Source organism: Furipterus horrens, unplaced genomic scaffold (genome assembly GCF_987537825.1).
Source record: "Furipterus horrens unplaced genomic scaffold, mFurHor1.1.pri manual_scaffold_8, whole genome shotgun sequence".
Classification (NCBI taxonomy): Eukaryota; Metazoa; Chordata; class Mammalia; order Chiroptera; family Furipteridae; genus Furipterus; species Furipterus horrens.
In genome coordinates this window covers 53869142-53892937 of record NW_028327178.1, presented here as the reverse complement: position 1 = coordinate 53892937, position 23796 = coordinate 53869142, and the positions used below count along the sequence as shown (strand labels likewise).

The 23796-nt window shown below is 42.7% G+C and overlaps 1 protein-coding gene across 1 annotated transcript in view; it reads right to left on the bottom strand.

The window, feature by feature from the left end:
- GNAL (G protein subunit alpha L) overlaps window positions 1-6283 on the bottom strand; it is a 164851-nt gene extending 158568 nt beyond the window's left edge. The window contains exon 1 of the mRNA XM_090285824.1: window positions 5755-6283. Within this exon, the coding sequence (XP_090141950.1) occupies window positions 5755-6100 (346 nt within the window). The 5' untranslated portion in view covers window positions 6101-6283. The remainder of the gene's footprint in view (window positions 1-5754) is intronic.
- Between the last annotated feature and the right edge of the window lie 17513 nt (window positions 6284-23796).

Genomic DNA, 23796 nt, shown 5'->3' with positions numbered 1-23796 from the left:
CAGGTCGCGATTCCAGCACCGGGGAGGGCAGACCCCATTGTCTTGGACCATGGGGATGGAGAACACTCCTGGTTCCTCAGCAGAGAGTAACAGCAGAAATCCATCTTGGACCCCTGCCCCCACACAAAGTGCCACAGTGCGGTGAGAAAGGTCGCCAGGTTGTGAGGAGCACATGAAGTTCCGCTCAATATAGCATAGGAGGAGTGACAGTGCCCCGTCCAAGAAGGAAAGATAAACAAAACGGTCAGAATGGCAGAATTAATAATTGAAATACCAATCACACAGCTAACGAAAAAACAAATAAAGGCCTTGATCAATGAACAAATAGTGAATCTTTCTGAGGCTCAGTTCAGAGCTGTAGTCATAGGCAGCTTATAGACCTAACATCGGGGCTGAATCAAGACAGGGAAGGAATGAAGGCTAGTCCCGCTGAAATGAACAAAAATACATACAAGACAAGTGGTGAGGAAGGGGAAGTCGTGGATCAAATCAACAAATCGGAACATAGGGAGGGACCAAACAGTCAACCAGTGCAGAAAGAGGAAACAAGAAGTGAGAAATATGAGGAGAGGCTCAGAAACCTCTGGGACAGATATAAACAAATGAACATTCGAATTATAGGATTGTCAGAGGGTGAAGAAGAAGAACTAGAAATAGAAAAATTATGTGAAAAAATAATGAAGCAGAACTTCCTGAACTTGGGGAAGGAAATAGACTTACAGGTCCAGGAAGCACAGAGAGTTCCAGAAAAACTGGACCCAGGAAGAACCACTTCAAGACACATTATAATCAAAATGTCAAAAATCAAAGATAAAGAGAGAATCTTAAAAGCAGCAAGAGAGAAGAAAAGAATAATGTACAAAGGGGTGCCAAATTAGACTATCAGCTGACTTCTCAAGGGAGACCCTGCAGGCAAGAAGGGACTGGCAAGAAATATTCAAAGTAATGAAAATCAAAAACCTACAGCCACAAATACTCTACCCAGCAAAATTGTCATTTAGAATAGAAGGGCAGAGAAAATGCTTCCAGGACAAAGTAAAACCGAAGGAGTTTATTAGATCCAAACCACTATTATATGAGATGTTAAAGGGACTGGTTTAGAATAAGGAGGATCAAAACTATAAACATTAAAATGAAAACTGCATCACAAGAACCAACAACAGAAGCTAGGCAATTGAAACAAAGGCAAACTAAATAGGCAACAAGAGTGAAAAAAGAACTATAGGTATGGGGAACATACTTGGGGGAGGTCAGCACGGAGGGGGAAGTGGGAGAGAGAGGGAGATGGTAAAGGAATTAAGAAGCATAGTAGGAGGGAATGGAGTAGACAGGAAGAAGTTGAGAAGAACTATATGTACAACCAATGGACATGGACTAAAAGCGGGGGACAAGCGGAGGAAGGAGGGCCACTGGGTGGAGGGGAGCAGAGGGGAGGGAAATTGGGATAACTGTAACAGCATAATCAATAAAACATATTAAAAGAAAATGAATACTGTATCACAACAACCAACAGCAGAAGCTAGGGAATCGAAATAAAGGCAAAGGAAGTAGGCAACGAGAGGGGAAACAGAATTACAGGTACGGGGAACATATTGGGGGGAGGTCAGCGGGGAGGTGGGAGGGGGAAAAGGGAGGGAGATGATGCAGGAATTAAGAAGCATAGTAGGAGGAAGTGGAGTAGACAGGAAGATGTTGAGAAGAACTATAGGCACAACCAATTGGCATGGACTAAGAGGGGGGACAACTGGAGGGAGGGGGTGGTCACAGGGTGGAGGGTAGCAGGGGGAAAAGAAATTGGGACAACTGTAACAGCATAATTAATAAAATAAAAATAAAATAAAATAAAATAACAACCAAAAAAAAAAAAAAAAACAACATTCCTGATGTCTTCGTCACTGAATGCATTACCACTGAAGGTTTTTTTTTTTAAGGGATTTATTTGAAAAAAACAGTGTTCAAAACCTCACGGTGGAGATTTTTTTTTCCTGACTGCACCAAGAATTTACTCTTAGAAGAACTAAAGACATAAATGAAGGTCATGCCAGCATTCTGTTTTACAGGGTGGAGCAAAAGTAAGTTTACAGTCGTGAGAATGAAGAACACAAAATTTATTCTTATATTATTATTGCTTAATTATTGTATTATTTTCCATACAAACAACTGTAAACCTACTTTTGCCCCACCTGTACACTGACAGCCCCTGCCCCACAACATGCAGTAGCTGTCCCAAATAGATTTCTTCCTTTCCAAAATGTATTCCTGGCAGAGAAGTACCAAACACACAGATAAACAGGAAGCGATTGAATAAAGCAAAACACATAAAACACAAACCCTACCCACAATTAGCCATTTTAAATTTAAAAATCATCTGGAAAAAGGATAATAATATCAAATGAACACTTAGGTGGCACATGATGACTTTTCCCCAATTGGAAAGTGATGAACAGGAATTTACATCATAGTCAACAAAAGAGGTGGAAGAAAAATCAATGGCATCTACAATACTATGAGCTCAGTAGCAGAAGATTCACTTGCAGAATTCTGAACATAGCTTTGCTTGTAATATGTGTTTGGATAAATATTTTGATCTCACACCTAGCCTTGCCAATTGTGTTTTTAATTGGCATTGACCCAGAGCTGTTTTCTGTGTGGGTTAAGATAGATCAGAGATAAGAAGCGGTCTGTGGACTGCATTGGTAACAGACTGTATTTTATTAATTTGGTATGATTATATTTTTAAATTGTATTAAAAGTAAGTAGGTTTCAAATGAAAATGGGCATTTCTATCTTATTCTGGAAATTCAGAAAACCTGGCAACATGGGGCCTATATTCCTACCAAGCAAGAATGGAATGAAGCTTGGGTGCACTCTTTTACACAGAGCATACGGTCTTTTACATGAGTTTTGGACTGAAATTTTTCCAAGAAGAGAGGCCTCATTTGAGACCAATCATACTAGACCTCAATCCTGGAGTTAAAGTCTCCAAACTGTGAGAAAATAAATGTCTGCTGTTTAAGCCACTCAGTCTGTAGCATTTTGTTGTGGCAGCTGAAGCTAATATACAACTCATGCTCCTAATGTAATAGTTGCCTGAGAATTCCTCCCCATGTTCCACCTTCCACATGCACTGGTTTGCCCACTTCAAGCACATTCCAGCCCCATTCCTACTACACTGCCATAGTTCTGACTTCATGATCCCTTCTGAATGGCTGCCATCTAACTGGAACTTTAATCTTCCACCCTACCCTCGAACCGTGTTGATAAAGAACCGTGGTTTTTATCAACCACCCGATGCATGAAAGAATGCTCCATCTAAAAGTTAAAATGAGACCATATTACTCTTGCCATGAAAACTCTCATTGCCAAGCTGGCTCCCATATTCTTGTTGTTTTAGCACTGTGTGGGGTACACAGGTCTCAGTCTTGTGTAGGAAACAAAGCTCAGGTCATCAGGATGGACCCATGGATGAGTTAGAGCACATGAAAGCACCCATGAAGCCATACATAGTGTAAAAAAGTGATATACAAGAAGGGCAAACAGAATTCAATATGGACACAGGGAAAGTAAACATTTATTTCCACTGGAGGATGCTGGGCAGGTCTTCTGGAGGAGATACTATCTTAGAAGATGGATCTAGCCTTAGACTAATAGGCATTGAGTAAGGAAGGGCCCTGAAGCAAGTCTGTCCTTCCTGAACCTATGAGTTCTCTGTCCCCCAATGCACAATTCCAGAATAAATAAGTGAATGGGGTCAGGGAGCAAGATAAATGCCTATTAAACATTATGGCACCAGAAGTAATCATTTGAAGATATTAATAGTCTGTAAATCAGGCTTCTGATTCAGAGATTTCCAGCTAAATCCATTCTAAATCCTAACAAACTAAGAACCTTTCTGTGTTTAATTTAAATATACACAAAAGCTAATAAACAATGTCTACCTGATAGAACAGTATGTGTTCTACTGTTGATATCATACTCCCCCACCCCCCGAAGCATGAGCCATTTGATTCACTGTCATTTCAGATATGATGTTGATATATAAGCTATATTAAGCTATAAGATGTCTTTAAAGAAGAGAGTCTTTCAACACATGTTACAAGAAGTTAGCTTTTTGGAGCTCACTGGTCCATTCTTTAGATTGTATCTCCCAGTTCTCTTTCTCAGAATTGCTTCACATTTACTTTCTCTTTTTTAAACACATCCGCTCAACTACACAATCACATTAAAACAACATTGCATTTGCCACAACTCTAGACCTTATTTATTTTATTCTCTTATTTCTTGAAATCACAATCCTTTCCTTTCTGAGTTATTTTAATCTGATGCATTTGGCTGGGATAATTTCTAATTAATTTATTTTCAGAAAATAATGTGTATGGGCATATCTGAAAATCTATTTTACCCCCACACACAAACAGTAGTTTAATGAGGTATGAAATTCTAGGATTATAATTCTGTATTTCAGACCTCTGAAAATATTGCGCTGTCATATTCCAGAAGTTAGCACTGTGGATGAGAGAATTCTGCTTCTGATCTGGTTTGCTGCCCTTTTCAGGCAACCTGCCTGTTTATTTTTCCCTGCAAAATTCATTTTGTCTTAGAATTCAGAGATGTCACCAGGATACAGCAGCTAGGTTTGTGTTGTTTTTATAATTAATTCTTGCAGTTGGTGAGCCTTTCCAAACTGAAGACTTGTTCTCTAGATCTTAAGTAAAAGTCACATTCATTTATAAGCAGATATCTTACTCAAACCATGGACTAGGTTCTTCCCCTATACACAGCAGAGTACAAAACTGAATAATTATTCTTCTTTACATGTATCTAACAAAATTTGGGTCAAGAGCCCACATCTTACTTTTACTTTTTTGCCTTCAATTTTAAAAGGCAACAAGTAGCACCAGGAATTTATGATTTTTTCTTTGATGCTACAGTAGAGTGCATGTAAATGTTTTTCAGTTAACTTGTAGAAGTACTGTTTATGATTGCTACAGCTAAATCTCTAAGAATATACTGTACTAGCAAACCATGTAGTTTATTAATTTAAAATGCTGGTGATTTTGTGTCCATTTTCTTGCATGCAGTTAGTACAGCGAACAGCTGTGGGGGTCTGCGCATTCTGCTCCTGAAAGAGGAGCAAACATTCTGAGAGCACCAGGGTTGAACTCAATGAAACAGAAGTGCCATATCTTCAGCTGTTGAAGTTATTTCTTGAAAGGGAACAAGCCACACCTACCGACGACTGTGCTATTGTTCTGTGAGTGGAATAAAAGCTTTGTGGCTAGGCTAAAAGGCTTATACATCTATTCTCATTTGTGTTCTTCAAGTGCAGCATGACTACTACTGTTGCAGGATGTGAGATGCTTGAGTTAGCCATCCCCGTGGATTACATACTGTGGAAATAAATCGATTGAGAAGGGAAAATTCCCAGAGAGGCTCATTAATTGGTAATAAATGAGCGACTGGCCAAAATCGCAAGGTGTAGAAAAGAGCAAAATCACGGGGTAGTGTGTTTTCGGCCAAATGACATAAGTAAATATTGTCAGGTTAAGACTCATTCTTCGCAGGATTTAAGACTGATAAACCGCCCTGTATCCCTTCTGCGAGCTTCGCCCACCCTGTGTTCAGATGACAGCAGGCCTCCCCTCAGGGGTGTGGATGCTGCAAGAGCCCAGCAGAGCTTCTTCACCAGTGCTCATCCCTACCCCGCCCTGCACTCCCGCGCTCCGCGGAGGTCCCGGCGCCGACGGCACCTACCCAGGAGCAGGAGCCGGTGCGTCTGCTGTAGGTCGCGCTTCTGCTCCCGGAGCATGCGGTCTATATTCCTGCTGACTTTCCTCGCCTCCCGCTCGGCCTCGCGCTCCTCCGCGCTCAGCTGCTCAGGGCGTCGCCTCCGTTCCTTCCGCTGGTTGACTTTGGGTTGGGCGCATTCCGGACTCCCGCCGGGGCCCCAAGGGAGAGGGGTCCGAGCAACATCTCCCCAGACAGCCGGTACCGAAGTCGAGCCCGGCCGCGCTCGCTCCGCGGCCGGTTCTGAGGTCGCGCGCTGGGCATCCTCTAGGTCCCCGAAGAGCAGCGGCCTCAGACTGTAGCACAGACCCATGTGGGCGCGGCGGGACTCGAGATCGGCAGGCGCCAGGCTCAGGCAGGGCCCCCAGCTGTTGGGCTGGAAGGGGCTGCTCCTGGACCCAGGGCAGGGATGCGGGAGGAGCGGACCCAGGGCCACGGCCCCTCACGGCCCTGGAGGGCCATTGTGCATTTTCCGCTGGGCACAGGAGGTGGCAGCCGCTAGGGCTGGAGATCACCTGATGAAGCCTAAAGCCCGCCGAGCTGACAGGCATCCGCTAACCCTGCCACCCTTACCGTAAATACCGCTGGTTAAGCGGCTATCTTTACCGTAAGTACGGCTGCAACAGTCTGCTCCCGTTACCGTAAATACCGCAGCCTTGGCTAATCCCCGTTACTGGAAATACCGCCGCCAGGTCCATAGTTACCGCAAGTATCGCCTCCTGGGCGGTCCCCCAAGACCGTGAACAAGCCGAGGCTTCATATCTTCGATACCGTAAATACTGTCTCCCGAGCCCGCGCGAAACTTCGGACAGTGGCACAGTGGCGGCGGTGGTGCTGTCACCACCCAGAACGGCCATTATAGCTCTTGAAAAACCACTGTGGCTTTGATCTTGGGATACTGGTAAATAAGAACGGAAAGGCAGGTGAAGTGATAGAGACGTTAGCTTTAAGATCTTACTTTCCTGAATATATTACCTGCAGAAATCTCTGCACCGGCCGCTCCTTTTTCAAGCTCACGTCTTAGGCACATGCGCACGTCCGCACTTTTGATCCCTACCTTAACACAAAAATCTCTAAATCAGGACGTCCATTACATCATTTTCAATAATTATCATACGTGTTAAAAATTTGAAAATGAGTACATGTAATTGTCACATACAATTTGTATTTGCTAAAACGACAATATGAATTTGCACTCTGAGGCCCATTTTTTAAATTCCCAATATGTATAGTGCAGAGAGGAGCAGAGGCACATTCAGACCGGTGCTCTCGTTCCCTGCCTTGTACGGACACAAACCAGCCAGAAACCCTCACTTCTTCGATTATCTCCCACTTCATGTTTTAATAGAGCTTCTGCAATGGATGAAAATTTCAATAGCTTTTAAGAACTCTGCTATAACATGTGTTCCTTAATTTGGAGCAGAATGACATGGAACATTATAACTGACAGTTAAACATATCTAATATAAATACCATCAATACAGGAGATGGGGCTGTTCGGTGAAAAATACCGTGTCACACAGTTTACACTGTACCAGTTGACACTGAGTGTGAACATTACATTTGATTAAATTTTTAAATAAATAGATTAGAGGTCCACCCTGGCCGAGTGGCTCAGTTGATTGGAACATCGCCCCATACACAGAAAGGTTGTAGGTTCCATCCTGGTTTAAGGCACATACCTAGGTTGTGGGTTCCATCCCAGGTAGGGGTGCCTATGGGAGGCAACGGATCAATGTTTCTCTTTCCTTTCCTCTCTCACTAAAATCAATAAATATATCCTTGGGTGAGAATTAAAAAGAAAAAGATATTGGAGATCTGTGATTCACATTTACTTTAAGGCCCTGTTAAATAACAAGTGAATATACCATATAGTATTTTGGATTTAGCATTACCTCCAAATTTTTTTGCCAGAATTATGTTGTACTTTTTAAAATTTATTTTTTATTGTTTTTCTATTACGGTTGTCCCATTTTCCACCCATTGCTCCCCCCCCACCCAACCCACCCCTTCTCCCTCAATCATTCCTCACCCCGTTGTCCATGTTCATGGGTTATTTATACTAGTTCCTTTACTAGACCCTTCCCCTATTTATCTACCTTTTCACCCTCCCCCTCCCCCCAATAACTGTTTTTCTGTTCCTTGTTTAATTTTGTTCATTTGTTTGTGTTGTTCATTTGTGTTGTTCATTAGTCTCCTGTATTAGGTGATATTATATGGTATTTTTCTTCATTGCCTGGCTTATTTCACTAAGCATAATTCTCTCTAGTTGCATCCATGTTGTCACAAATGGCAGGAGTTCCTTCTTTCTTTTGGCTGCAAAGTATTCCATTGTGTAAATGTACCACAGTTTTTTAATCCACTCATCTACAGATGGGCACTTAGGCTATTTCCAGCACTTGGATATTGTAAACAGCGCTGCTATGAACATAGGGGTGCATAAGTTCTTTTGAATTGGAGTTTCAGGATTCTTCAGGTATAATCCTAGGAGTGGAATCACTAGTTCAAAAGGCAGTTCCATTTTTAGTTTTTTGAGGTAATTCCATACTGTTTTCCATAGTGACTGCACCAGTCTGCATTTCCACCAACAGTGCACTAGGGTTCCCATTTCTCCACATCCTCACCAGCAAATGTTGTTTGTTGATTTGTTGATAATGGCCATTCTGACTGGTGTAAAGTGATATCTCATTGTGGTTTTTATCGCATCTCTCTGATGGCTACTGATGTTGAGCATTCTTTCATATGTCTATGGACCCTCTATGTATCCTCCTTGAAGAAGTGTTTGTTCAGGTCCTTTGCCCATTTTTTAATTGGGCTGTCTTCTTGGTGTTGAGATTTGCAAATTCCTTTTATATTTTGGAGGTAAATCCCTTGTCTGAGATATCATTGGCAAATATGTTTTCCTATATGGTTGGTTCACTTTTCATCTTGCTGATGTTTTCTTTTGCTGAGCAGAAACTCTTTAGTTTGATGTAGTCACATTTGTTTATTCTTTCCTTTATTTTCCTTACCTTAGGAGATGTATCAGTGAAAATATTGCTATGTGGGATATCTGAAAATTTATTACCTATTTTTCCTCTAGGACTTTTATGGTGTCGTAGCTTACATTTAAGTCTTTGATCCATCTTGAGTTTACAGTATTCTGGTGTGTGGTGTAAGTTCGTGGTCTAGTTTCAGTTTTTTTGCACATTCTTGTCAAGTTATCCCAACACCATTTGTTGAAGAGACTCTTCTCACTCCATTTTGTGTTCCTTCCCCCTTTGTTGAATATTAGTTTGTGGGAGACAGGCAGGCATGGTTTGAAAGACTTTGATGACTACTGTGTGGAGCCCCGCCCAAAAATGGGAACTTGGGACTTAAACAGCAGGTTTCCTTTCTTTCATGTTTGCTCTGAATCCCACCCTCTGGGGGATTTTAAAGATAGAATAGAAATACAAAATGGCTTTTAAGGAAAAGGGAACCTGCTCTGTTTTTCTCTGTATAGCCTCAAATCCTTTTCAGTAGAATATGAAAAACAGAACAATTAAGTAAGAGGAAATGTTTTTGACCTTGTGTAAAATACATGGATATTTCAATCCTGTATTGATCTGTATTTCCCTTTCACTCCCTACCATTTGGGGAAGGGCTGCATGTTTTCCTTATGCATTTCCGCATGTGGAAAGTAGTTAAAAACCCTGGCTAATAAAGAAACAAGGGCGATTTTCCTCAGAGAAAACCCCCTCTCTTCCTTCCTCAGATGGTGAGTGTCTGAGTAGTTTCTTCATCTACTCCGAGGGACCCAGAGTCTCTTACAGGTGGCACACCAACATGGGGCAGAGGACTTGCTGAACTGCCACTGGCTACGAGCCAAGGATTGTGGACTGCACACCTATACAGAGGGAAAAATTGACCAAATCATTGCAAATGGAGGAACAGCGGCACCGTCTTCTTTGGTAAGGCCGCCGGCGTGTTTAGTTAAAGGAAGGGAGCTTTCTTTTTTTTTCTAAAATTTCTCCTTTCTTTTCTAAAAATTTCTCAGCTGTTCTGTTCCTTTCTATATACTCATATTTATTTTCACTCTCTCTTCTCTCAAAAAAAATTACCACAACACTGCAGGCATGGGAGGAGTAGTTAACACGCTTGCTAGGGGTCGTCGTCGTCGTCGGCGGCGGCGGCAGCCGTCCGTCTCGAGAGACGATGGTGTAGCTTCTTAAGAGTCTATCTGCACCGCCGAGAATGGCTGTGCAGTCCGACTCGGGAGTGACATGGTATCTGTCTCCTCCCGTGTTGAATCGACATCTTGCGATGACGCTGAAGCTACAGAGCCTGGGCAGGGTAATATGGAGGGTCTGCTGTTGCCCATGCAGCAGACCCCCCCCTCTCTTCGCAGCTGAAGGGTCCAAGGGAAAGACGGAGTCAATACAGCTTGGCTTCAGGTGCGCCGCAGGAGTTGCCGGTGTTGACTACAACGTCAAACCGCCTTAGGGACTCCGGCTCCGGATTTTCTGTCGGGGTTTACTCCCTTAGCCTTTCCCCTGAAGAGGTATGCCGCAAGGCAGCGGAGGTTTTTTGGAGTCAGAGTTTTCCTTCTCTGATGTGCTCTGACTGGAAGATATACAAGACTCCCGTGACAGGGTAAGCTGGAACATGGACTGGGGCAGAAACACTATGTTTCCCACCAGCCAGAAGACAAAGTCCATGCAACGTTAGGCACACTGTAAAAATAATCACAGCCCCATTTCCATGGTGCTTCCCAACTTAGGATTTATATATGAGAGAGAGAGAGAGAGAGCTAAATAACTTTCTTTCATAAAAATTCTGTTTCTATTTTCTTTCTATCATGGGGATGGGTCTTTCTAAAGAACAGGATGTTTATTTCCGCCGGCTCTTTCGGTTCTAAAAGCAGCAGGATGTCAGGTGGATAAAAAGAATTTACTTAGCCTATTATGAGCAGTAAATCCACACTGCCCCTGGTTCCCAGATAAAGGGTCATATGATTTAGAGGTTTGGGAAACAGTAGGACAAAAGCTTAGATGTCTCCAGGAGAATAGGATCCCCATATGTCATCAGAATTTAGTTACTTGGGGTGTAGCTCATACAGCTTTAACTCCCCTACATATTCCTTCAGTAAAAACTAAAAGCAAAGTAAGCCGGAAGGTTTTCAGTTTGGAGGATGATCCCACTGTCTCAAATATTTAGGAGAAGGAAAAGGAGAGATTAAATACCTATGATGAGAACTTTGCCAAGAAAGCATTAAATCTGCTATCCACAGGGGTGATGGAAGTGAGAACCACCCTGCCCATGGTGCCTCTCCCTCCCTGGAACAAAGAACCTGGAAGCTGACCCGCGCCACCACCACCGCCACTGCTGTCACCGCTTGCTAATGAAACCCCCACGGCTATGCACAGCTGCAGAAGCCAGCAATTGGAAGGCTAATTTCACCCCTTACAACAACAGGAAAACAGACAGAGGTACATGAACTCCAGCGCCCCAGCCCACAGCAGAAGCTCTGCAGAGACAGGCAGCCAGTTATTTTGGACTCAGGGAAGTGCCGAGTTGCAGAATTCAGCACTGCAGCAGAGGGAAGCACAGGAATGGACCTGGTCTCCACACAGGAATTAATCTTAAAGGAACAGGATCAAATTTCCCTGGCTCCTACTGGGGTATGGGGGCCATTGCCTAAAAGCACAGTAGGACTAATTATAGGAAAATCTAGTGTCACTACTAAAGGAATTTTAGTTCAACCAAGTATTATTGATTCAGACTATGAAGGAGAAATTGAAATAATGCTGCAGGCTTCAGGATATCATGTTATCCCTCCAGGCACCCGTATAGCACAGTTCCTCCTCCCCTGTATAGTACCCAAAACCCAGAATGCTGTACAGAGAGAGGGGAATGTTGGAAGTGTAAATAATCAATGTCTTTTGGACAACCTCTATTCAATTAAATAAACCTATAATTGAAGTTAAAATTAAGGGTAAAGTCTTCCCCGGACTATTAGATATTGGAGCTGATGTTTCAGTGATTTCTGACAAATTCTGGCCCTTGGAATGGCCCCTAATAGAGGCTGATACTCCCCTAACAGGCATAGGAGGTCTTGTCCAGCCTAAGAGAAGCGCCTGGTCACTCCGGTGTTATGGCCCAAATGGCCAAGAGGAGCATATCCAACCCTACGTCCTCCCAGCCCCATTAAATATATGGGGAAGAGACCTTCTTACTCAATGGGAAATGAAAATTACCCTGCCACATTTTCCCTAATGGCCACTGTCCCAATATCTCCTCTACCTCTCACCTGGCTTAAAGACACACCGGTGTGGGTTGACCAGTGGCCACAAAAGGGGGAGAAATTACAAAAACTTCATGAAATAGTTCAACAACAACTTGAGGCAGGGCATATTGAATCTTCTAATAGTCCTTGGAATACTCCAATTTTTGTAGTTCCTAAAAAATCTGGAAAATGGAGACTTGTACATGACCTTAGAAAAATTAATGAAATTCTTCAACCGATGGGAGCTTTACAACCAGGCATCCCTAACCCAGACTGCATACCTGAAGACTGGCCACTCTTAGTCAGAGATTTAAAAAACTTTTTTTTTTTTTTTACAATACCTCTAGCAGAAAAGGATAGAGAATGGTTTGCTTTCTCCATCCCAGTGCTTAATAATTTTCAGCCACTGCAACAGTTCCAGTGGAGTCTTGCCACAAGTCAAGTTAAATAGTCCTACTATTTGTCAGCATTTTGTATATCAGGCTTTACAGCCCACTAGAGAGCAGCATCCCAAGTCCATTATATACCATCATATGGATGATATTCTAGTTGCTGCCCAATCTCAATGGCAATTAGCTAACACCTTTACTCATTTACAGCAATCTATAGCCTAAGCAGGCTTACAAATTGCATCTGAAAAGGTACAGCAGTCAATGCCTTGGAAGTACTTAGGTTATGTGATCTCTCAGAGAACTATTCGGCCTCAAGTAATTCAAATTATTCCACCAAGGCCCTTAACTCTTAATAATCTCCAACAGTTATTAGGCACTATCAATTGGATACAGCCTAGTCTTGGCATTACTACCCACTGATTAACTCATCTTTTTAACACCTTAAAAGGAGACTCTGATCTTAATTCTACCCGGACCCTGTCTCCATAGGCAATAGAAGTGTTAAACCTTGTCAACCAACATATCAGTAATCAGCAGCTAGAAAGAATTAGCCCTCAGTATCCTGTCAGGCTCTTCTGCTTTCCAACCTTAGGTACTTCTACCAGATTAATAGGCCAATTGCAGCCACACCTAAGCATGATCAAATGGCTGTTTCTCCCTCATCAGCCTCAACACACTATCACCACTTATATGACAGCTCTTTGCCACTCAATTGTAAAGGACCGTGAGAGGACTCAGCAACTTCTTGGCCAAGACCCAGCGGTCATTCATGTTTCTCTCACACAGCTTTATTTACAGCAAATGTTTAGTCAATCTTTAGAATTTCAGTGTGTTATGGCTGATTACATAGCAAAAATTGAACTCTGTCTTCGTTCTGACGAGCTTTTGCAAAATATTCCAAAATTAAACATTTGACCAGAGGATAAATTAAGCCAGATACCAATATCGGGAGCAAAGACGATATTTGTAGATGGGTCAGGAAAGTCAGGCAAGGCTGCCATTATCTGGCAAGAGGACCTAGAATGGAAACATTGTGTCACCCGTGGACACTCAACTACACAATGGGTGGAGCTAGCAGGAGCCATTATGGCTCTGCAGCAGTGGCCCCATGAGCCCTTAAATTTAGTTTGTGACTCAGGGTATACTGTATATACTGTTATTCATCTAGACCAGGCCCTAATTAAGGGGTCTCTTGATCCTCAATTACTCAATCTGTTTTTGTCTTTGCAAAACCTATTGGATAAAAGGGAGCACTGTTTGTTTATCACCCATATTCGCTCCCATACAGGCCTTCCTGGCCCTATGGCAGAAGGCAACAGCCGAGCTGATGCCTTAGTAAGCGTCATAACTACCTTTCAAAAGGCAGTTGCCTCGCATCAGTTTTATCATCAAAATAGTCATGCGCTTCACCAAGAATATAGCTTTCCATGCTCCCAGTCTAAGCAAATTATTAGAGAATTTGAAGACTGTCAGGCCTGGGCAAGGCACTCCCCAGCATGGGTGTAAATAATTTGACAAACGGAGGTCACTCATTACCCTCCTTTTGGAAAACTTAAATATATTCATGTTTCAATTGACACTTATTCTGGAGCATTACAAGCCCACGCTCTTGCAGGAGAGTCAGCAAAGCATATTCAAACACACTGACTCGAGGCATTCAGCTACTTAGGACGTCTGCAACAAATACAAACTGATAATGGAACAGGCTATGTAGGTCACTCCATCCAGGAATTTCTACAAAGATGGGATATTAAACATAAAACAGGCATTCCTTATAATCCCACAGGCCAGAACATTGTTGAAAGAGCCCATCATACTTTTAAAAATCTTCTCAAAAAAACAAAGAAGGGGGAGTATGCAGTCCTCTCCCCAAAATTTAACTACGTTAGCAGTGTACACTTATAATTTTTAAAACTGTGATGACTCTCTTCAGCTATTGAATGGCATTTTTGCCTCCATGGACCAGAGGATAGGGGAACTCGCCCCTAGTGTTATACCAGGACCCTCAAGGAGGAGGACCTTGGGAAGGCCCAGTTGACTTACTGACATGGGAAAGAGGGTATGCGTGTGTTTCTACCCCAACATGTCCTTTGTGGCTTCTGCAAAGCGAGAAAGCTGTTCCATGGGTGACGAACATCCGTTGTCCGGTGGGAACCATCCCAGGACGAGCAGACCAGGCGCCTGGAGAATGTGACGAAGCAACTAAACAAGATGTCAATGAATGAGCGACGCCTCCGGTGCCAAAGCCATTGGAGGCATGATGCAAAAAAGAAAGCAGAAAGTCTTTCCCCTGGAATAACTTGGGAAAAGTTAACAGCCCTCAACAAAGAAGCTGAAAAGGTTCTCCAAAACACAGGGTCAGAGGACACCCCAGAGAATAGATTCCTGGCCTGTATGGCCATAGTGTCCTCTAATTCAGCTAAACTATTACTTATAATTGCCTTACTGACTTGCTTTGGAGGTTTAGGCCTAGCCTTGGAGCCCCATCATATATATTGGGGCCATGTTCTGGACCCACCTACCTTTAAACTTCAAATCTGGTGGCACTCAGAGTCCTCATTGTCCTCTAATGACACTAAATGGACAGGGGAGACATGGCTCCCACCTGATGGGCTTCTAGAGGAAAAACAACATTGGCTACATGCCCTGGCAGGCACCACTTTTCTAGCAGAACAACTACCCGCTTGTTTTTCTATCCTAACTAATACTTTATGTTTACCGCTTAAATTTCAATGGTATGCTTACATAATTGTTGAAGCAGCCTCCTCCCCTTCACTGTTTACTGACTTCTTTCTAATAGGTTCAGTTGGAATTAACCTGACTCGAAATGAAAACAGCAATAGCCCTCCTGATATTCCCCTTTGCCAGACCAAGGCTCAAATTCCCACCACGGTGGCTTGGACTTTGTGCCAAGGTGAAGAGCCTTCATTTAAATAAATCACCCATACCCCATTAATAGCACAAGACTGGGTGGAGGATGGGTCATGTATACCAGTAATGGTCCAGCAAAACCTAATGAAAAATACCCTGACCTTAGCTGGAGTTGAGGAGGCTTGGGAGCTCCAGTCATTAGAATTGTTGCTCCACAACATACCAGACCTTGGCACAGTAATTTGTGGTGTATTGGCCTTCCATTTATTGAACGTCTTAGAGGCCATAACCATTATGAGGCAAAAAGGCCATATATGTCCTATACTCTTGATATTACTGATAATTCCTGAGTCACCATTTGTACTTCTCACCTATATCTCTTTTTAGCCACTCCAAGACTGTCTCAACTGACTTATAACAATGTTTCCAACTTATATAACCTTACTCTCTCAACAGGTTCCATTCATGCCAGCTGCCTTACTCTCAGCAATGTTACCCAGCTCAATTTAACCACTTTTGATAATCTGTAGACAGGCCGATTTGTGGCTGCTGGTTAATGTCACCAGAGAGTGGGAGGACCCAGGAGGACTCACAGCCATTAACCATGCACTTTCCCTGGTGCAAGTGCGATGATTTCTAGATGTTCTCATTGCATGCATTGTCTCTGCTATTGTCATTGCAGTGACAGCAGCCACCGCTGCCATTGCCCTGACAGAGTCCATTCAGACAGCTCATGCAGCAGACGTTCTTCTTACTAACTCCACACAGGAACTGCTCCAACAAACACAAATTGACCAGGAAATCCTTGCCTGACTTTCAGTCATGGAGTCTGCAATGATATGGCTTGGGAACTGGCAGGATGCCCTAGTCACCCGCCAATGGCTCACCTGTGATCCAGAGTTTTCCAGACTCTGTGTGACTCCTTTACAATGGAACTCCAGCCAGAATTCATGGGAGGAGATTCAGCGTTATCTAAAGGGGGCCTTTTCCACTAACCTTAAAGGCCAGGTGAACCAGTGCAGTTTGAGCTCCAGCAGCAACTTCAGGACATTAAAAAACTAACTGAACAAAAGGTTTTTCAAACTTTGCAAGAAAACTTACAATGGTTCAATCCTAAAAACTGGTTTAATGAACTAAATTTAAGACTTTGGGTGATGGCAGCTATTGGATGCATTCTAGTTATTGTTATATTCTGTGTGCTAAGGTGCCTTTGCAAATTGTTCGCTGGTGACAAATATGTGAAAAACAAATGGCAGGTTTCATTGGCCTTACCTCAATATCTCAGGTACTTAATAAAGAAGGGGGAGATGTGGGAGACAGGCAGATGTGGTTTGAAAGACTTTGATGACCGCTGTGTGGAGACCCGCCCAAAAACGGGAACTTGGGACTTAAACAGCAGGTTTCTTATCTTTCATGCTTGCTTTGAATCCCACCCTCCGGGGGATTTTAAAGATAGAATAGAAATAAAAAGTGGCTTTTAAGGAAAAGGGAACCTGCTCTATTTTCCTCTGTAAAGCCTCAAATCTTTGTTAGTAGAATGTGAAAAACAGAACGATTAAGTAAGAGGAAATGTTTTTGACCTTGTGTAAAATACATGGATATTTCAACCCTGTATTGATCTGCATTTCCCTTTCACTCCCTACCATTTGGGGAAGGGTTGCGTATTTTCCTTAGGTATTTCCATGTGTGGAAAATAGATAAAAACCCTGGCTAATAAAGAAACAAGGGCGATTTTCCTCAGAGAAAACCCCCTCCCTTCCTTCCTCAGATGGTGAATGTCTGAGTAGTTTCTTCATCTACTCCGAGGGCCCAGAATCTCTTACATTCATTGATCAAAAAGACCTAGGTTAATTCCATTGATCTATATGTCTGTTCTTATGCCAGTACCAGAATGTCTTGATCACAGTGGCTTTGTATATAGTTTGATGTCAGGTATTGTGACTTCTCCTACTGTGTTCTTCTGTCTCAAGATTCTGTGGTTACGCGGGGTCTTTTTTAGTTCCATATGAATTTTTAAAGTATTTATTCTAGGTCTAGTGGTACAGCCTCCCCTATCACCCAAGCTGGGTACTCAAGGTACGTCCTTCTTGTACTTGAACTTTGGTTGCTGTTGGCAGATCAATGGGAGGGATTTACCCAGGCCCGTCAGCTGTAAGGATTGGCTGTGACCATTTACCACCAATCTCCACCCTCCATGGAGGAGCAGCTGTGCAGGGGGAGGGTGGTGGTGCTCCACTGGGTGCACTGGCCCTGGGGTTTCCTGGATGGTGCAGGCCAAGGTCAGCCCCCACCTGTGTTTTGCCTGAGGCCACCATGAGTAAGCTATAAAGCAATCTGAAATGGCTGCTACTTGTGCTTGGCTTGGAGATTCCCAGGTGAAGCCAACCTATGAATCAAGGCTGGCTGCTGCCAGTTCTTGGCCTAGGGATCACTGAGGCCAGCTGATGCTTGTTTGAGAGGATTTAGGAAGTTGTGCAGCATAAGCCAAGACCAGCCATTCATACAAAAAAGAAGCTTGGGTGGGCCCATAAGTTGGGTGGGGTGGAGTCTCTGGGGATCTTCAAGTGAGTCAAACAGTATTAGCCATGTTGATGGATTCTCAGATATGGCACCAGCTTGCCCACACTACCAAGACATGGAGTCAAAGCAATTCTACCTAATACATAGAAACAAACATAGGGAGGCTGCCAAAACAAGGAGACAAACATGGGCCAAATGAAAGAATAGATCAAAACTCCAGAAAAAGAGTTAAACAAGATGGAAATAAGGAATCTATCAGATGCAGAGTTCAAAACACTGGTTATAAGGATGCTCAAGGAACTTAGTGACAATCTTGCAGCATAAAAATTATCCAGTCAGAAATGAAGGGTACACTAATTGAAATTAAGAATGACTTACAGGGAAAGAACAGTAGAGTGGATGAAGCCAAGAATCAAATCAATACATTGGAACATAAGAAGCAAAAAAACAACCAATCAGAATAACAAGAAGAAAAAGGAATCCACAAAATGAGGATAGTAAAAGCAGCCTCTGTGACAACTTCAAGCATTCCAACGTTCTCATCATGGGGGTGCCAGAAGGAGAAGAGAAAAAGCAAGAAATTGGAAATCTGTTTGAAAAAATAATGAAAGAAACCTTCCCTAGTTTGGTGAAGGAAATAGATATACAAGTCCAGGAAGTACAGTATTCCCTCCCTTATCACTTGTATTACGTTGTAAACCTTCCTGCGATAGGTGAAACTCTGTGAAGTAGGAACCTTACATTTATTTTAGTATTTATATATATCCAACTTCAGAGAAGGAAAACTCTGACTCCAAAAAACCTCTGCTGCCTTGCGGCATACCTCTTCAGGGGAAAGGCTAAGGGAGTAAACCCCGACAGAAAATCCGGAGCCGGAGTCCCTAAGGCGGTTTGACGTTGTAGTCAACACCGGCAACTCCTGCGGCGCACCTGAAGCCAAGCTGTATTGACTCCGTCTTTCCCTTGGACCCTTCAGCTGCGAAGAGAGGGGGGGTCTGCTGCATGGGCAACAGCGGATCCTCCATATCACCCTGCCCAGGCTCTGTAGCTTCAGCTTCACTGGAGAGGACACTCCAGCGTCATCGCAAGATGTCGATTCAACACGGGAGGAGACAGATACCGTGTCACTCCCGAGTCGGACTGCACAGCCATTCTCGGCGGTGCAGATAGACTCTTAAGAAGCTACACCATCGTCTCTCGAGACGGACGGCTGCCGACGACGACGATATTCTAGGTCTGTAAAATATGTCACTGGTATTTTAATAGGGATTGCATTGAATCTATAAATTGCTTTGGGTAGTATGGACATTTTAATGATGTTGGTTCTTCCCATCCATGAACATGGTATTTGCTTCCATTTATTTGTATCTTCCTTATGTTACAGAACCCCTGGGCTGCTCCAATTAAAAACAAAACCACTGGCTCTTTAGTTAGGGGCCTGATTGCCCGCCGCCAAAATTATAACTCTGAATACCAGAGTTTAGTGAAAAGAAAAAGAATAGTTTATTTAACAGTTATGTAGATTTAGTTATTTGTGGATTTCTGTTGTTAAGTCTTATGTTCTTTAAGACACCCACAAACACATATCCTTGCTTCCCCCCTACCAAACCAGGCTAGCTTTAGAAAAGTTAGAGAAACCGTTTCCCTACTTTCCAAACACAGTTCAGCTTTACCAGCAGCTGCCAATCATTCAATCTGACTGGGGAGGTCCTTTCTGTGCTGTGGTGTCCTCCTGCTCTCAATGTAAAACCGCCTGGATTCTCAGCCTCCTTGCAAACTGTCTTCTTCCTGCAAACCGCGCGGATCTCCTCTCCTTCTCAAAACCGCATGGCGAGAGCCTCTTAGAGCAGCCTGGAGACCCTTTCTCCAAGCCACATGGAGAAGGCCCCTTCACCAGGCCGCATGGAGGGGGCGAGAGCGCGCGAGAGCGCGTGAGAGCGTGAGAGCTAGAGCACAAGCACGAGTGAGCGCCAAAGTGTCCGCAGCTGCTTATGTATCCCTGACTGCGTCCTCTGACGCAGTGGGCGTTGCAAACAGTTCTGACCAGTCACAGAACCTTACGTAGGATCTGTGTGCTTTCTCCATACTGTCCCCTGGTTCAAGACTCCTCCCATCTACCTGAGGCTTTGGATGCATTAAAGCCATTTTGCATAAGAAAGACACTAGCGTCCAACCTCAGGCATGTGGAGGCATTCTAAAAGCTGCTTCCTTCTCCCCATCCCCCAGCCGGAAACTCTGGGGATTTTTGGACTCCCCTGTTTCTGTAACACTTAATTTCTTTCTTCGGTGTTATGTAGTTTTCCAAGTACAGGTCTTTTTATTTCTTTGGTTAAGTTTATTCCTAGGTACTTTATTTTTCCTGTTGCTATAGTAAATAGAATTTTTTTCCAGTTTCTATCTCTGAATTTTTATTGTTGGTGTACAGAAATGCCTTCGATTTCTGAATATTGACTTTGTACCCTGCTATTTTGCCGAATTCACTTATTAGGTTGAGTAGTTTTTTTGTGTAGTCTATAGGGTTTTCTATGTACACTATCATGTCATCTGCAAATAATGACAGTTTTACTTCTTCTTTTCCAATTTGGATGCCTTTTATTTCTCTTTCTTGCTGTGGCTAGGACTTCCAAGACTATGTTGAATAGGAGTGGAGAGAGTGGACATACTTGTCTTGTTCCTGACCTCAGGGGGAATGCTCTCAGTTTTTGCCCATTGAGTATGATGTTGGCTTCATGTTTCTCATATATGGCCTTTATTATGTTGAGGTATGTTCCCTCTATTCCCATTTTGCTGAGAGTTTTAGTCATAAATGGGTGTTGTACTTTATCAAATGCTTTTTCTGCATCTATTGATATGATCATGTGATTTTTGTCTTTTATTTTGTTTATGTGGTGTATTACGTTTATTGATTTGCGAATATTAAACCATGCTTGCATCCTTGGGATCAATCCCACTTGATCGTGATGTATAATCTTTCTAATGTGTTGCTAGATTCGGTTTGCCAATATTTTGTTGAGGATTTTAGCGTCTATGTTCATCAGCGATATTGACTGGTAGTTTTCTTTCTTCATTGTTACTTGACCTGGTTTTGGGCTTAGGGTTATACTGCCTTCATAGAACGAGTTTGGGAGTCTTCCCTCTTCTTGCACCTTTTGGAATAGTCTGAGGAGGATAGGAGTTAGTACTTTCCTAAATGTTTTGTAGAATTCACCTGTGAAGTCATTCGTCCAGGGCTTTTGTGTGCTGGGAGTTTTTTGATTACTGCTTCAATTTCACTAGTTGTTATTGGTCTATTCAGACTTTCTGCTTCTTCTTGATTCAGTTTGGGAAGACTATAAGTTTCCAAGAATATGTATATTTCCTCTAGGTTTTAAAATTTCTTGCCATACAGTTGTTCATAATAATTTCTTACAATTTTTTGTATTTCTGTGGTATCGGTTGTCATTTCTCCTCTTTTGTTTTTGATTTTAATTATTTGGGTCCTCTCTCTTTTTGACTTGATGAGCCTGGTTAAAGGCTTGTCAATTTTGTTTATCTTTACAAAGAACCAGCTCCTACTTATGTTGATCTTTTGAATTGTTAGTTTAGTCTCTATGTCATTTAATTGTGCTCTGATCTTGATGATTTCCTTCCTTTACTTGGTCTGGGCTTTGCTTGTTGTTCTTCCTCTAGTTCTTGTAGGTGTAGGGTTAAATTTTATATTAGAGATTGTTCTAGTTTTTTTTTAAGTATATTTTATTGATTATATTGTTACAATAGTTCCAATTTTTTCCCCTTTGCTCCCCTCCGCCCAGCACCCCCCTTCCCCAACAATCCCCTCTCCAAGTCCATGCCCATGGGTCATACACACAAGCTCTCCCGCCTCACCCTTTCATATATTCTTCTTCTTCTTTTTAAAAAATAATTAATTAATTAGTTAAATATTTTAACAATAAAAAATAACAATCCCTCCCTCTCAGACTTAAGACCCTTTACAATCTTATAAAGGACAATGGACGAAGGTCTTGAGCTCCTCTAGCTGCTTCAAGCTGGACAAGGTCGTCGTCCTACCTACCCGTGGGTCAAGAAATCCTTAATAAGAGTGGGGGTGTGGAGGGGAGGGTGGCCTTCCCACATGGGGAAGGATCGTGCAGACTCCAGGTTGGTTGGCTGTCTCTGGACAACAGCATGCTTGGTTTAACAGGCTGGCATCCTTGTTGTATTCTGGAGGCAACAGGGTTAAAGGATATCATTCAATCCGTAACCACTAGATGACAAAAGACAGGTATTAATTTTTCAATGTCCCACATTAGGGAAAATAAGGGCTTCTTTGGAGGAAGGTATGCCAGGTACATCTCACCTGTCCAAAACCCTTTTGCCCATTATACTTAGTTTGGGCTGAGGGAAATATTTTAGGTTTTCCCCCCTCTCAGGCCTCTGGGCTCTTTCTGTCCAAGCCATTAGGATAGAAAAGAGAAACCAGTTTTAAAGTGAAGCCCACAGACCACACCGTTCTTCACCAACCCAACCACTTAGTTCAGCCAAACCATTGAGTCTCAGGAAGCAGCAATGCAGACAGGATTAATTGAGACCTATACCTACCGACGATCACTCAGATAATGAGATCATAGGCTTATGCCCTTTGAAAACAGAAAACACATGTTAATTTATGTAACATAACCCACATACATGTCTCTAAATCTGTAGGACTGTCTTATCGGAAGGAAAATCCTTGTCCTTCTAATATTCACTGAACTTGCATTTCCATTCTTTATATTTTCATTTTTCCCCCCACTAAAAATTTTTTTGTTTGTTTTTCCATTACAGTTGTCTCACTTTTTTTCCCCCTCCTACTTCCCTGCACCCTGCCCCCCCCCCACATCCAGTCTTCACCCAGCTGTCCATGTCCATGGGTCATCCACACATGTTCTTTGACTAGACACTTCCCCTTCCTACCCCTTCTCTCCCTGCCATCTCCCCCCCTGTCACCGTTAGTCTACTCCTTGTTCACATACCTCTAGTTCAATTTCGCTCATTTGTTTGTGTTGTTCATCAGTTTCCTGCAACAGGTGATAGCATAAGATAATTTTCTTTTGTTGCCTGGCTCATTTTGCCAAGCACAATTCTCTCCAGTTCCAATCATGTTGTTGCAAATGGCAGAAGTTCCTTCTTTCTTTCAGTACTTATTCATTGTCATTTTCCCCCTTTGTACTTGTGTTCCTGTCTCTCTCTGTTTCTTCATCTTCTTAAAGCAGACCCTTTAGCATCTCTTGCAATGCTGGTTTGGTGGAGATGTATTCTTTTAGCCTTCTGTTGTCTTGGAAACTCCTTATTTCACCTTCCATTTTGAATGAGAGCCTTGCTGGGTAGAGTATTCTTGGTTGTAGGCCTTTGTTTTTCATTGCTTGGAATATTTTTTGCCATTCCCTTCTGGCTTGTAGTGTTTCTGCTGAGAAATCTGATGATAGCCTTATTGGAGCTCCCTTGTATGTTATTAGTTGTTTCTCTCTTGCTGCTTTTAGGATTCTCTCTTTGTCTTTGAATGTTGCCATTTTAATTATGATGTGTCTTGAAGTGGGCCTGTTGGGGTTCATCTTCATTGGGACCCTCTGTGCTTCCTGGATTTGCATGATTCTTTCTCTCCTCATGTGAGGGAAGTTTTCTGTCATTAGTTTTTCAAAGAGCTTTTCTATCCCTTGCTCTTCTTCTTCTTCTTCTTCTGGAATTCCTATGATACGGATATCATTACGTTTCATGTTGTCCTGCAGCTGTCTTAGAGCCTCTTCAGTCTTGTTCAGTCTTTTTTCATTTTGTTGCACTGTCTGGGAGTTTTTGTCTACATTGTCCTCCAGCTCGCTGATCCGATCTTCTGCTTCCTCTAGCCTGTTTTTAATTCCTTCTACTGTGTTCTTTAATTCAGAGATCGTATTCTTCATTTCCTCCTGGCTCTTATTGATAGCTTCCATGTCCTTTTTGATGCTGGTATAATTCTCAGTAAGTTCC